The 16,329-nt window shown below is 41.2% G+C and overlaps 1 protein-coding gene across 1 annotated transcript in view; it reads right to left on the reverse strand.

Annotated features, from left to right (window-relative positions):
- Positions 1 to 14,320, reverse strand: part of ACE2 (angiotensin converting enzyme 2) — a 38,407-nt gene extending 24,087 nt beyond the window's left edge. Inside the window, exons 1-6 of the mRNA XM_006212647.4 lie at positions 13,948 to 14,320; positions 13,002 to 13,290; positions 6,083 to 6,241; positions 2,338 to 2,431; positions 1,770 to 1,913; positions 265 to 377 (exon numbers count right to left, since the gene is read on the reverse strand). Coding sequence (XP_006212709.2) covers positions 265 to 377; positions 1,770 to 1,913; positions 2,338 to 2,431; positions 6,083 to 6,241; positions 13,002 to 13,187 — 696 coding nt within the window. The 5' untranslated portion in view covers positions 13,188 to 13,290; positions 13,948 to 14,320. The remainder of the gene's footprint in view (positions 1 to 264; positions 378 to 1,769; positions 1,914 to 2,337; positions 2,432 to 6,082; positions 6,242 to 13,001; positions 13,291 to 13,947) is intronic.
- Positions 14,321 to 16,329: the final 2,009 nt, after the last annotated feature.

Below are 16,329 nucleotides of genomic sequence, written 5' to 3' on the forward strand. Positions count from 1 at the left end.
CTTCCTACAAGCTATCCTGCTTACATTATTGCTATTGGCCATTGCTGGTCAGTGGCTGAAAGGGGAAGAAAGCAGAGCAATTCGGATCATCTGTAACTGTTGCCCTATGATGCTCTAAAATCTTTTTACACTCTAATATTTCATAACTCTGAGGCTTGGGAATGAGCAGCCAGTATGTTAAGAACAAGTCAGAATGCTTTTGGTCACTGTCCCTTCTTCCCATGTGCTGCCCCACATCTGTCTCTGTGGGCAGTTCTTCGTTACCTCTGCAAAGGTATGCTCCACGTCTCCCATCAACTGGTCTCGGCTGTAGTCATAGTCACCTGCCCACATCACTTCATAATCCCCTCTCCAATAGTCCCCGTAGTCCTCATAATCTGTTTTTAAAAAGAAGAAAAATGAGAACACACAGAAGGAAAGAAATAAAGCACAGTATACCTAGACTAGCCTTCCTGACAGGTTAAAAAAAAATCCAAAGACTTGTCACCTTTTTACCATCCTTCTAAATATCATCTCAAAGGGATGCAAATGAATAACAACACCAGGTAATGTGTCAAAAATTAAATTCATTAATAAGCACAGAAACTCTACAAGATGGACAGCATTATAATCCCCATGGTGCAGGTTAACAGCCTGCCCTTAGCCGGTTAGATGATTTGTCCAGGGTCGAACAACGGGTCAGGGACAGAGGCACACTCGAGGTCTCCTAACCCTGGGTCTCTACTCTCTCCATACGTCAGTTTGCATCTTTAGGTTTAAAACATGCAATTGGATCTTTCAGACCTCATTTTGTTCAGGGCCTTTGATTTTCAAACCTAACCCAACTCATCTTAGACATGGCCACAGTGGGCCTGTGTTTGTTGGCAAATTATACGTATACACAGCACAGCTCTGTGTGCTTTGTGTGGTATCTTGTCATCAGGAAACAGAAGCTTGTGTCAGGGTAACAGCTGATACAGTTTGTAAATGTATTTTCATAATTTTTACATGTACATTGGCAATGGATAATCAGGAAGATGAGGAGAGAAATAAATATTTGGATGGAAGGATGTGGTGATGGGCTTCTGTCTCCAGCTTGCCTATGGCTTGAGAATGTGAGTTCAAGTGGCAGTGAAGGACAGTGCGAAAGAGCAAATGAAAAAACGTGTTCCTTACTCAACCCTGGGAGGCAGTGAATACCAAAGCATACATTTATTCACAATGTCATGCCTTCAGCTCATTATTCAGGCAGGAGAATAAGTCAAGAGATACGGAAATCTCTCCCATGTCAAGATTTAAGATTTTGATGACCACATGACTGGAGTAATAATGACAACTGCAGAAAATAATAGGTTTCCAGCCTAAACTAATCTAATTTGTTTCTTCCTGGGCCACCACCCTGAGGAAAACATACAAATGACCTTTGAGAATGAACTCTGGCCAAATGGGAGTTTAGGTGAGAGTCGTGTCTCTGTCTCTCATTCTTTCTGGTAAATAGACTCTGTCGATGCCCAGACTCCCTGCGGAACCCTCCGGGGCCTGAGACCTTCCCAAACAACTGATTTGTTTGAAGCCTTGTAACTGAGTCTCACTTCTGAGCCCTTCAGAATGTAGAATGTCAGTCCACCTTTCCTTATTTCCTACTGGTTTCCTCTTTGAGGCAGGTAAGCTGAATTGTTCAGCAGATGACGATAAATTTAGGGATGCCCCTTATACCAAAGGGCAGGCTTGGGGGTTCATGAGAAATAGCCCACGGAGAGCTCCAGGACCTCCACAGCCCGCGGACTCACTGTTAGCTCTTGCCATCTCATTTTTCAGGACCACATACTCTTCATACAACGGCCTCAGCTGCTTGCCGACCTCAGCCCTCCAGCCTTCCCAAGCCCAGAGCCTCTGATTGTAGTCTTTGCTGTTTTCCATTATGTCATCCAAACCTGTTATCACCAAGCCCCCAAAGGGAAGTAAACATGCATTTGTAAAATTTTCATTTGGAAACAGTTCTGTGAAATTTAAAGAATGAAAAGGCTGGCAGACAGCAAGTTCATAAAGGTATTAAATGAAAGCTCACAATTCCTTAATTTCCTCACCCTTATTATAATTTCAAAATATTTCTGTAGAGAAAATAAGTCACTGAAATCATTTAACTACTAACTTAATGAAATTACTTGAGTGTGACAGGATTTACAGTGAAGTTTTGTTAAAACTTAAAAGAGCGCCTATATGCTGAAACACATTTGGCATCTTCTCTTTGGATTATCCATCCGAGAGGAACAAGGTCATCATTTAACATTAATCTCATTTTTAAAACTTGGAATATAAAGTAGATTTTATAATCACTGCTGAAAATAAATAGCCTACCTGGTTCAAGTACTAAGCACTCCTGTGGGTTATTTGGATCACAAACTTCTCCACTACTGTAGATGCTGCTCATGGTATTTAGAATCGTGGTCAACTGCAAGTTAGATAGTAAACAATGTTAAAAATGGAAAATACACTAAAGAGAACGCTAATATAAAGATGTCCTTCCAGCTATGTGACTTTTTATGCCTCAAAAAACAGCAGTTCACATCTATCTTCTTTTATGTAGGATAGGAACATCTCGGTTAAATTTCCCCACCATCAACTAGCACAGACTGGCCTTATGAACATATGATACACATATGTGGAGTGACTGAAAAAAAAACAGAGCTCCCCAGATCCCAAGAATGTTTCTCACCTGCACATGCACAGAGAAGTGCTTTTGTTGTCCCATTCAGCCTTCATTGAGTGCACATTTATTGAACATCTACTATGTCCTACACTCTGACAGTTATGACCCGAACAAGACATTGGTCCTCAAGGACCCCACAGTCATGGGACAGTCAAGTCATGAAATCAGTGATTACATAACAGAGTGACAGGTGCTATAACTGTCACCAAAAAGTAATGTGGCACTATGGGTGCCGAGGAGTGGATAAATGAGCAAACTGGAGACTCAGAAATGGCTTCAAAGAAGGGAAGCTGGGTTTTGGAAGAGAAGTAGGAATTGGTCAAGTAGAGAAGGGAGGGAGAGGACAGAGCTTAAAGGATGGCTGAAGGTTGAGAAAGACAAAGCAACTTCAGGAAGCGGTGACAATGATAAAGAAAACTGGGGTGGTGGTGTTGAGTGCGGGAAGTGGAGGATGGGAGAACAGAGAGGTAGCAGGGGCCAGATCATGAGAGGCCTTCTGTGCTATTTTAAAGAGTTTAAACTTTACCTCATAGGTAAAGGAGTGTAAAGGTAATAGAGTAAAGCAGTGCTCCTTGAAGTATGGTCCATGGACCAGTGCAAATCAGCAAACAGCATGCTTCTAGTCTGTGAGAAGCCCAGGAATTGAGAGAATAAATGTTTATAAATTTTTAAAAACAATTTGATATTTCCATGACATCCAGGCATGTGATCGATGAAATTAACCAAGCACTGACCTGCAATGGATTGGAAATAAGGAAAGGTCGGGAAGAAGGGAAGGGAAGAAGTAAGGGAGATACGAAGGAAGGAAGAAGGAAGAGAGAGAAGGAGGGAGGAAGGGAGAGAAGCAGAGAGGATAGAACTGACTCTCTCTCTCAGAGATGATTTAAGAAGCACTGGATGAACGGCCCTGTCTCCCCTCCTATTTCTCTCTTCTGTTATTCTCTCACTCTGCTACAAGAGCCGTGATCCTAAAACATGAAACAGTCTCCATGCTTAAAACTTCAACAAGATCCCATAGTCCAAAAGAATAAAGCCAAGTTCCTTACCATGGCACAAAACCCCTCCTGGTCTCTTTCTCTACCTGCTTTTTCAAACTCCCCTCCTTCCTCTCCATAGAATTCATGCATCCTTGAGTCTCTCTTCCCAAACACTTCAAGCTCTTACATGCAGTTCAGTGATTTTTAATCCTGGCTGCACATTAGAATTATCTGGGTATCTTTTAAAAATACAATGTCCAGGGTCCACCTAAGTTAGCCCAAGCTGTTTAGAGTCAAACAGAGCAATGGGCAAGGTTTCCCACGGTGTCCTTGTGGAAAAGATGGGGAACCACGAAATGGACAAAATACAGTGGATTAATAACTATTTGGACAATTGGACACAAAGGATGCAGAATAATAAATATCACCTTGTAGGAAGATACAATTCATATGGTTTTGTCTTTATTCTTATCGTGCATTTTTCTTTTTATAGATGAAGATTAGAATCTAGAATACAAGAGGACAAGCAACTAAGAAAGACTTTGATGTTAAATAGCCAAATATTTTAGATTAAAAAATATTCCAATAGGTTAAAATCAAGGGTCTGTAAACTATGATTTGCAGACCAAATCCTATCTGCTGCTTGTTTTTGTAAAGTTTTATTGGAACACAGCCACGCCCATTTGTTTACGTGTCAGCTGTGGCTGGTTTCCTGCTACAACAGCAAGTTGACTCAGTGTGACAGAAACAATTTGGCCTGCAAACCTAAAATATCTTCTCTCTTTTCCTTTGCAGAAAGAAAGTTTGCTGGCTGCTGGGCTAGAGAGATGAGATGAGAAATTTTTATTTTAACAGGGGTGAATATAGGCTTTCTTGAATTTAGACAAACTACCTACATAAGAATAGAATTTTAAAAGGTATCATTTGAGAGTAGCTTTGGTGGAAGAGATTTGGAGACTTCCTTGACAGTGATGTTGATGTGAGTCAAATATGGACCGTGTCAAAAAAACCAAACCAAACAAACAAAAACCTAATATAGTCCTGGACTGTCTTAGCAGATGTAAAGCACAGGGTGCAGAATGTCATGCTCCTGCTCACATCTGTGCAGACCAGAATCCACTCAAAGTGCTGTGCTCAGGCCAAGGAAAGTGACAAAATGAAGATAGCAGCTAAGGACTGGTTAGGGAACTTGAAACCACAGTATAGGGGAAAAATGACAGAGTGGAGGATGTTTAGCCTAGAGAAGAAGAGGCTCAATGGGTTAAAAAAAATGATCTGCCCTCAGTTATTTAAAGACAAATATGTGTTATCACTTATATGTGCAATCTAAAAAATGACACAAATGAACTTATTTACAAGACAGAAACAGACTCACAGACATAGGAAACAAATTTATGTTTACCAGCAGGGATAGGGTGGGTGGGAAGGGATACATTGGGAGGTCAGGATTTGTAGATACTAACTACTATACATAAAAGACATAAACAACAAGGTCCTACTGTACAGCACAGGGAACTATATTCAATACCTTGTAATAACCTATAATGAAAAAGAATATTAAAAATAATATATATGTATGTATAACTTAATCACTATGCTGTACATCAGAAACTAACACAACACTGTAAATCAACTATAGTTCAAAAATAAATAAACAAATAAATACTATTATAGGAGAGAGCAATTTGGATCCAGAAAGCAGTAGGTGGTGGAGGTAAAGCACTTTATGCTCCATGGAGGGCATATCTTTCCATCAGTTAGAGGGACCCACATATGGAACTGATGTCTTGGAAAGAGGTGACTTGCCCATCTCTAAAATGGTTTGAGCTGGGCTGGTTTAGCCACTTGTTAAAGAAGCTGCAGGTGAGAGTCAAGAATTAAAGGAGGGGGAGGATTAGATGACATACAGGGCTTCTCAAGCTTAGCACTAGTGATATTTTGGATCGGACAATTGTTTGTCACTGGGGGCCTCCTTGTGCATTACAGAGTGTTTACCAGCATCCCTGCTCACTAGATGCCAATAGCAAATGCCCGCCACTGAGCTGTGACAACCAAAAATGTCTCCATACACTGTCAAATGCCCCTGGCGGGTAAAATTACTCCCAGTTGAAAAGCACTGAAATAGACTAATTGCCTGGTCCTGGGGAAGGTGACCTCTGTTTCGGGTGTCCATACATACCCACAGTGCCTTGATAATCTCAGTTTAACTCTGTGTCCCAACATGCCAGTGTCTTTCTTCACTCAGAGGATTCCAGTTTGGATAATAAATTATGTGGCCACCCTAGTAAGGCACAGAGCTCTTTCTAATGTGAGCATTGCTATCTTTGCAGATAAAGGAAGCAGCTATGGGCGATAGTAATGTTTAATATTTCCCAAATATTTCAATTCTTGGGGTCAGTGCTAGAATTTCACATACTCGTTTGCTCTTGTCTGCTGAGAGCGCTGATGCCCCACTCTGCTGAAGGGCCTGCAATTGACGCTTGAGTGTGACATTCTCAATTTCTTCTAGGGGATAAATTTTGGCAGCCTTGGACTTTTCTTCATAAAAGGTAGACCATTTGGCCCTGGCATCATTCTGAAATAACAAAAAATAAAGTTGAAGTTAGAATGGGACTGAGCGAGTAGATAGAACAGAAGATATAGTCCAAAGAACATCTGGTGGAACATCTAATATTTCCTGAGTGATTTAGTTCTCTGTTTTGCTGAAGGTCAAGGCTTAGGTTAAGAGTGATCAAGCCACTCTTGGTCACTCTTTCTGGCCTAGTGTCTAGAATTCCCAAGGGTCCTGTCCCCAGAACTGGAAGTGCATTCTCACAGATGATCCATGTTGTGGGGCCCTGGAATTTAAACCCTTAGCACTATGACCTGGGTAAGTTGCTCAAGGATTCAAGAATGAATGCACTAAAGGGAGAGCTCAGCAGGGCTCAGATTAGACTTACTGGGAATACAGTTCCTCATGGCCATGAGAACCATGAGAAATGAGAACCAGTAAGCGCCATGGTACTATGATTTACCAGAGATTCTGATCTTAAATTAGGATCTCCAGTCAAGCTTGCCCAGAACATGACTATTTGGTAGCCACAGTGATTTTCCACCGGCAAAAGAAACCAATAAGCAGGTGATGATGCTAGGATTCACTTGCCCCCTATCTTGAACATCAGTAGGCAAGTGGACTTCTCCAGACTTATCCAATGCAGTCTTCTCTTAATGCACAAGCCCACTTCCATTTATCAAAGACTAAAACAAGCAACTTCTTTGTACACTGTACTTCTCTAGGCCATATAAAAGAGGTAGCATATGAGGGAAGTAAGAGCTTCATTCCTGGAGTCAGACACCTCTGACTAGCTGTGTGACTTTGAGCAAATTACCTACTCTCTCTGGGTCACAAGTTACCTTTTTTGTAAAATGCAAATAATGGGAGAATTTACCTTAAAGGATTGTTGTAAGGACAAGAAAATTTAACAAATAATAAAATGCCTATCAGAGTGCCTGATACATCCTAAGCCTTAAAGAATTACAGCTGTTTCTTCATTTATTGAAAAAAGTCTTTGTCTTTAAGCTGCTTACAGTTTTATCAGACAGATAAGATATGCATCATGAATGTTTTCATTAATGAAATATAAGAGCATATGATAATGTAGAAACTATGAGTGGGGCCAAGCAATTCCTGTTATAGGGACCAGATTTGGCCAAGCCCTCATGGAGGAAGTGGAACTTAACACAGACCTTAAGGTAAGTAGGATATACATGGGTGTAGAGTACTTTGCAAAATAATTTACCTCATTTGATCTTCTTAATAACCCCACGAGATAGAAAATTATTGGATTCCCGTTTTTCGTGTGTGTAGAAAGGGGCTAAGAGAAATAAATAGTGGAACTGGTAATAAATTGCCAGTATCTGGATCATAGACCCTGTGGTACACAGATTGTGTATTCCACTCCCTTGAGTGTGAACAGAGCCTGTGACTCACTTCTAACCAGTAGAATACAGCAAAAGTGACAGGATATACACGTTTATGTTACATAAAACTGTGATTTTTATTTTGCTAGAAGATGCTCCCTTGCTGAATTCGATGAAGCAAGATGCCACGTTGTGAGCTATCCTATGGGTAGGGCCACATGGTGAGAAGTTGAAGATGGTCTCTGACTGACATCCTAAGGACCTCGGTCCAGCAACATATGAGGATCTGAATGCTACCACTAACCACGTTAGCATGGAAGTAGATTCATCCCCAGTCAAGTCTCAGATGAGACCACAGCTCTAGCTAAGACTTTGATTGCAACCTTATGAGATTCAGACGCAGATCTGGCTAAGCTACATCTAGACTCCTGTCCCACAGAAACTGTGAGATAAGAAATGTGTATTGTTTTGAGCTACTATACTTGTGGTAATAATTTCATTACACTTTTAAATGTTTTCATGTGAGCTTTGTCTTAAGCCATAGATCTGAAGTCTCTACCCAAATTATCATGGTTTTATTTAAACAATTAAAATTCTTTTGCAATAAGTTGTTTGAGATATAAAGAATTAACACCTCATTTTCTCTTTTTCTATAGCTCACTATCAATCAGGCTATTCTTTCAGCAACCTCTAAACCATTTCCTTCCCTGTAGGTGTGAGAGTTCCCTGAAGATAGAGGATGAAAAACTGAATGGAACCTTAGTATCCAAGTAGTAACTTGGAGCCCAACAAGCTCCCAGGGAACTCTCCACCCTCAGGTCTCATATGCTGGCCCGTTTTCCAGATGTAGCCTTCAAAACTCCATCAGATTAAAAGATGAAAACTGCCTTGGTTACTTTTGAAATATACAACATGCGAAGTAAAAGAAGTCAGCCACAAAAGACTACCTAGTGTATAATTCCATTTATATGAAATCCAGAATAGGCAAATCTATAGAGACAGAAAGTAGATTAGTGGTTGCTTAGAGCTGGGGGTGGGGAGAAGAAAAGTGACTGCAAATGGGCATTTGGTTTCTTTTTGGAGTGGTGAAAATGTTCTAAAATTAGATGGTGATGATGGTTGTACAATTCTGTAAATATACTAAAAAGCATTGAATTGTATACTTTCAATTGGTGGATTTTATGGTGTATAATTGTATCTCAATGAAGCTCTTGGTAAAAGCCTTCAATACTAAGAGCAAAGAAAAAAATGCTTTATTCCCTAGGTCCTGTAACTAGGTCTGAAAGCCCCATGGAATTGCTCTAAACCAAAGGATTTAGTGAAAAATAAATTAATTCTCTTTTACCCAGTTACCTGGCACACACTAAGAAGCAGCGGTAGTTCCTGACCACCAGGCTGCCCTCCACCTGGTGTCCTGTCAGACTGCTTAGATCACTGAGTAATTGTGTCAAATCTGAATGTAATTAAACATGTCATTTTGAGTTGCTCAAGTTTAATCTCACCAAATTACATCACTAAACTGGGACACTATCAAGTTTTCATGACAAAGAAAAACTAGTCTGAACAAGGCCTCCAAGGCACTTGACTCATGCTAATCCTCCACATGTGGAACTTAGCCATTCACCACTGTTATCCACAGAAAACTCTCGGGTGTGCCCATCCACACTCTTACGTTTCAAGAGACAAAAAATAAGTGACTTGCCCAAGGTATCATAGGCAGCTCAGGAGAATCGACATAGCATCGGATTTCCTGAATTCCATTATATTTACACCACGTGATGTTCCCCGACCCCTGTGCCTGTGTGTAGGTACTTGTGTGTGTTGGGGAGTGTGGGATGGACTCATTGGAGACAGGGATGAAGTCTACATTCTTCCCTTGGGTACAGAAGAGCAGTTTAAAATGACCCTGCTCTGGGTTCACGGTGCCCCCAGCCCTAAAGACAGAGGGACAGGCTCAGGAAGCAGGTGTGCCCAAGGACTCTAGGAGCCCTGGCAGCAGGGAGCTGAAGAAGCCCTAGAGGCCACCCAAAGGGTAAGTGTGGGCTTCTCGCTCTCTTGTCACAGCAGCTGCTAACTCACCAAGAAATATTTATGAAGTGTTCTCAGAGACTTACAGGGCTCCAGCATGGCAGTCATCAACACCCACTTCAGCTGAGTGCACAGGAGTTTGGGGCAGTTGTAGGAGTTACTGCCAAATACTGGACAAGTGAACCAGGATGCCTCTGCCAGCAGTAGCAACCTTTTGCTCTCTTCCAGAGGGCTAAAACATTGTCCAGGGACCACCTATGTTGCTAGAGGGCTTCTGACTTTGCAAAGAAAGTCTATTTGATTTACAAAGGACTCTATTTCAAAAATCAAACCAATAATAACCTTCCAAAGAAGGGACAATGCAAAAAAAAGTAGTATCATTTTACTGAGAAGATAATTACAGGGTAATTGGTGAACATTTGAACTCAAACATGAGAACTGTATTTGCTCTAAAGCAAGTGCTTGGTAATTAATTTTCACTGAACTTCTGAACTATGTGGAAACCTGTATTTAACCAAGCATTTTTACTTATTTTTATCTGATGGACATCTCCTTAGTAGGGAGCTTTTAGGGCACTATCCTGATTAAATTTTGATGCCTTCTATTATTTTAAGGTCTATTCTCATGACTTGATCTAAGAATTGCCACACCAGGTCAGATCCACAGGCTGACAAGCCCAATATTCTGATTATGAAAGTGATATCAAGGTATAATTAGGAAATAGCAGGTTGTTCTCAATAATGTCACTCTGATAGGATATGACACATGTGTCATAGAGCTCAAATTTCCTTTACTGTATTAGTTATCAATTGCTAACAAACAAGCAAAAACTCAACAGCATAAGTATTTATTGTCTACATGCCTAGAATCACTGAGGGTTGCCAGGCAGCTCTGCTAATTTTGGCTTGATTTGCTTACAACTCTGGGGGGTTGGTTTCTGCCAGGACAACTATTCCACAAATCTCTCCTTCTGTAGTTGGCTAATCCAGGCATATTCTCATGCCAAAGGCAAAGGTGCAAAGGACAAGCTCCATTGTTCAAGTCAATTCCAAGCCTCAGCATGCATCCCTTCTGCTAACACCCCATTGGTCAAAGTAAGTCATGTGGCAAAGGACACAGTCACATCACCTTCAGTGGGATGGCACTGCAAAGTGACATAACCTGGGGTGTTGATGTAAGGAAGGGTAAAGAACTGGGTCCATAAATGTACTTGACCAGATTTCCTTACCCACAGTACACCTCTAATCCTTACATTTGCATAAATACTTCAAAAATCTATGTACAGTTTTTAATGTGTCACTTTTTTAGATTAAAGAATGGCCTGGTTTTACCAGTCTTACCAGTTTTACCACCTGTAGTGTAAATAGCACATCCTCCTGTTTGTTGTAAATTTATCTCTTTTGAGCTTTCAAAGGCACCACCTTCCTAGTATGAAGAGAGTTGGCCAATACAACTGTGAACACTCTGTCCTGTCTTGTTCCATCTCAGACTAATTTTTTTTTCTTTTTGAGTAAGGCTTTGTACAGCTAATTCTGCTTTCTCTCCTAACTCTCTCTGATCCTTTAAATCATTCCAGTTGCTCTTACTTGGGGAACTTTCTCCATTTCTACAATTCTTTCTTTAAGCACGGCCACCAGCAGCATACCATATCTCAACCACCTGCTCATCTTGGTACCTCCCCTAGCACCAGCTGCAGTGCCCATTTCACCAGGGGATCTCAAAATATGTGTCCTTCGCCCTCCTCCGCAGGTAAATCCACACAGTTGCCCCTATGTGCACTAATGCATCCTCACTGCTGCTTGGGGAAGGACGTTCTGGGCCCGCTGCTTGTTTCTTGCATTCAAATATTTTCACTTTCCTTTAAAGGGCCCATACTTTCTGCACTTTGGCCACCTTTTGTGATCTACGCCCTTTCATTTCTGGCCATTCCTCTAATCAACCAGTGCAACGCAAAAGTGATAACACTTAATGATCCAGAGATGATCAACAAACATCACTACATCTCATTCTATAACATGCCTTCCCAGTATCTGGGCACTCAGCAGTCTCTTCAGCAATTACAGCTCCCTCTCACACTCAAGGAATTCTACCTTATTGTTCACCCATGCTCACAAGTATTGAGCACTATTCTGGTGGTTTTGTGTATTGTCTACACAGTGACCCTATGAGGCAAACATGAGTGTTATGTTGTTTTTTCACAGGCAAAAACACTGAAGCACAGAGAGGGTAATTAACTAGCTCCAGTTCACACAGATAGAAAGTGGTGGAGCCAGGATTTGGACCTCAGCAGTCGGGCTCCAGAGCTCTCGGGCATGATGCTGGTATAACTTCACCATCACCTACCAGACCATTCAGCTGAGAATGAAAACAAATGCACAACGTGCCACACGGACCTCCAACACAGATCAAATAACAAGAGAGAAAAAAGCAACAGGGAAGAGATGAAGAGAGGTAAGACCAAAACATGAGACAGGGAAACAATGCTCTCCTATGACAACCCCAGACTGTCAGAATCTGGATTTCTTTGAGCCTGAGAAAAATACCAAAAAAAATCTCCTAGGGAATTCAAATGAGGCAGCAAATCTCAGATTTGATCTGTCTAGTGAATGGCAGTAATTGAATTTAAACATGCAACCCACGATTTGAAAAAAATAAGCTTCTGAACTACATTTCAGAAGGAATGGATTTCTGTCCAAGTGCCACAAAAACTTTTCTTAAATAATGTTGCTCAATTTCCAGCACTGAATGTGGAAGGATACTGCTTTGGGATCTCTGGGGGAAAAAATTACTAAATCCTTGCACTTGTCAAACAAAACATCTTGCTTTCCCAGAGCATTCTGAGATTTGTCAGAGCTGGTTTCATTATGCTTTTTCTTGGAGGGCTCTGTGGATTCTGTATCCTCTGGAAGTCCCTCGGAGCTCTGTGATAAGGAAGGAAGGAATTCCCAAGGCCAGCCTCACCCGACCCAGGGTAATCTTAATTACTAGCAAGCTCTTTCACTAAGCCTCCAGCTGCATTTTTCAGTTAATATATCATTTGTAGAGTCTTTAGACATTCCTGTTGACATTGTAGGCTTGAGGAAATTATTAACTCAATAGCTTATGGCATTTCCATGAAATGCTTTGAAACTCTGACTATGATGAGAGTTTTGGTGGCAACTTGCTAAAGCATGTTCACTGGTTTCCAAGAATCTGGACTGAGACCAGTGAATTATTTTGTAACAATTTTCCAAATGAACCCAAAGGTCAATTGTTTAGTCATCTGGGACTCCAGAATCAGAAATACTAAGGCAAACATCCAATCTCAGAGCTCAGAGCATTTCTTTGATTTCCCTTTTTACTTTCCGGGGCAGTAATCTGATTTTTTAAGAAGCAACAAATACCCCTAGGTAGCAATGAGAACTCACCATCTTTTGGACATTCTCATCTGTAATATTGGTGTTATAATTCCAAGAAGCAAGTGAACTTTGATAAGACCGGTCTTCGGCTTCATGGTTAAACTCCTTCAAAAATGTCTTGGCCAGTTCCTCAGTGGTGGATTGAGCAGCCGTTACAGCAACGAGGCTGAGAAGGAGCCAGAAAGAGCCTGACATCTTTCTCTGTGCACCAAGATCCCATCCACTGAACAACTTCCCTAGAGGGAAAACCTCCTCATGAGTTTTTCTCTCTCATCAGCCTTTGAACTTGGGTTGGGCACTGAGCAGGGAAGATGAAAAAAAAAAAAAGGAAGAAGAAGAAAAAACAGTAAACAATCTGCTGAACCGACATAAAATTCATCCTGGAAAAAACAGATATGTAAACAGATTTTAGAATGATTTCTTAAAGTAAATCAAATAAACAAATGTTATTCATTAATCCTAGAGGATCATAGCCCTCCTAGCATTTTATGGCCAAATCAAAACTTGTACATTTGGTTAATATGTTCCTTAAAATCTGTTAAAGATACACTGAAGGTGTTATGATTTTACAGTGACCAAAGAACTCTAGAATTAGAGCTCGTGGGGGAAAGTTGAGACTTACATGTTTTTCAGACAATTCCATTAACAGTCAGTTACCCTGCATTTCTATTTATTTCAAGCTCAAATTCACAGAAACGCTCTACTTAGATAACATTTTCCCTTCCTAAATAAACAACTTTGCCTTTGTCTGTATGGAAGTCATTTTTTTTCTGATACATTTTAATTTCCATGGCCATTTTTTAAAAAAATTATGACTACTCTCCACTCTACAGATTAACCATCCTGATATAACTTGGGAACACTTTAAAAAGCTCATTTTCTACTTCTCAGATGACCATGTTAAACACTGGTTCTAAGGCTGACTTCACCGCGTGCCTCCATCCCTTTCACTTACCTGCTCAGAACGCAGGAAGGAAGGAAATTAGAATGCCTCCACGGGGTATGAAATTCAGAGCGTGTCCATGTCAAATTCTGGTCACCCATAGCCATGGGATCATGGCATAGAATTCAAAGAGACTTCAGTGGTTATCCTGTGGGATCTCAGGAGCTGGACCGAGGTGTAGGTATGAATGTCATGGATAAAAGAGAGGAGCCACTTTAAACGGCAGGGCTCATGGGCCTGCTTGACTGCGATTATGAAACCTTCACACAGGGAGAGCATTTCTTCACTCAGAAAAACAAGTCTTCCAGGTCCAGGTGAAATGGCAGTAACCACGCCTTTAAAAAAACAATAACTTTCTACTACTTCCCCTTATTGCAGTTGTACATATTATTGTAGAAGAGAAAAAATAATTTTAAGTAACTGTTCAGGGTGCTTGGCATTATAATATCTCATTTAAGCCCTACAACAACCCTAGAGGCAAATATTTTTATCACCATTATACAGATTGTGAAACTGAGGGTCCAAGAGTTTAAAAAGATTACCAAACCTCACTCAGCCAGTAAGTGGTAGAGGCAGGATACGAACACGTACAGCTTGATTCTAGAGTACAGGACTTTAAGTTGCTGTCAGTAGTCTAAGAGCAAGGATGGAGGTGCAGATGGAGAGCAGCAGAGGGCACGGCGGGAGCCTGCAGTGAAGATGATGGACTGAGTTCCGCCACATCCAAAAGACGTGGATTCTTACCATCCTTGATATGAATCAAAATACAGGACCCTTCTAAGATTACTTTACTTAGTGATGGACAGATTTAAGCAATTCTGATAAAGAATGTTAAAAGGAAGTGAGGTGAGGGGGAATCAGTGAAGTTTCAGTAGGCTCCCCCCACATCTAAGGAAGGTGAGATCCACATGCTTCTCACAGGCATGAGGAGAAAACCTGTCAAGAGAAAAGGGAGTAGTGTGTGCGGGGCTCCAGATGAAGAGGTGGAATATTACTTTAATAAAAGCTGAAACAAAACTCCACTTGGGTCGCTTCCTTAAGGAAGCTCGTGGGTTCAGGGGAAAAAAAAGGAGGGAGTTGTTTAACTTCAATGCATTGAGGCAGAAAATAAGATTAACACAATCAAATTGAAATAGAGACAGCAGGATATGAACTCTGAAAGCTAAAAGTAGGTGAACAAGGACCCTGAGATAATAAGGAGGCAGGAAAATCCTGGAAGCCAAGAAAACTTGAGGAGTGAGGGAAATGGGAGAATTGTCACAATAATTCTGTAGGAAAACTAGCTCACAGTGGCCAACTGCAAGCAATGGCTGGATTAGGGGAATTTTTGTTTACTCTCCACTGAGAAGATGCTGAGGTTCGGATAATGGAAAGAATCCTCCGAAGACCCAGGGGATGGGACCCAGAAAAAGAACTGGCCTAAAGGAACAGTTTCTCTGTGAAAGAATGAAGAACCAGGGAAAAAAAATAGGAGGCCGGAGATGGAGAAAACCTGTTCTGCTTTTCAAAAGGGTTGGAGGGTGAATTTCATAAGTGGTAGAGGGAAGAGTTTAATCTTGACACCTGACAAAACTATAAAATATAATTTTTTGAATGTGGTTTACACTTGGAAAATATATATCTCTGATCCTAAAAATATATCCAAGGAGGCACTAGGAGCAAGTCAGATGCTGCCTGTGTGATTTCCTTTGTATCTTCCATTTCAATTAGGGATTTAACACAACGTAAAGTTCTACAGCTAGATCTAAATGTTCCCGAAAGAACCACACAGAACAGAATTAAGCAGTCTTCTGATCAACAGTCCATGTCCAAAACAACAAGAACGGTGATTCAACAATTACTTATTGGCCACCTACTGTATGCCAGGAACTATTCTGGATATTGGACATACAGTAATGAATGAGACAGGAAAAGTTCCTGTGGATATCATATTATATGAGATGAGGCAGTGGAAAATGCTATGACTTTACAATAAGCAGGAAAGGAGGCTGGTGACTGATGGGGTGGGGTTGAGAGGGCGACATTAAGCAAAGACCTGAAGGAAGGGATGAAAGCCATGTGGATATCTGAGGGGAGACAGTTCCAAGCAGAGGGAACAGCGAGTTCAAATGTCTGTAGGTCTCAAGAACATCAGAGACCTCTGTGGCTGGAGCCAGTGGCTCAGGAAAAGCAGCAGGAAGTAGAGATGGAGAGGAAGGGGGAAAGCCCCACCCAGAGGGCCTCACAGTCAATTGTCGGACTTGGCCTTCTACTCTGAGTAACATAGGAAGACACTTCAAGCAGAGGTGATCTGGCAAACTTTTTAACAGGGTCACTCTCACTGCTGGCCAGAGCACTGACACTGAGGGTAAGAGGAGAAGCAAGGAGATGGGTCAGGGAACTACTACAGCAGCC

Source organism: Vicugna pacos, chromosome X (genome assembly GCF_048564905.1).
Source record: "Vicugna pacos chromosome X, VicPac4, whole genome shotgun sequence".
Taxonomy (NCBI): Eukaryota; Metazoa; Chordata; class Mammalia; order Artiodactyla; family Camelidae; genus Vicugna; species Vicugna pacos.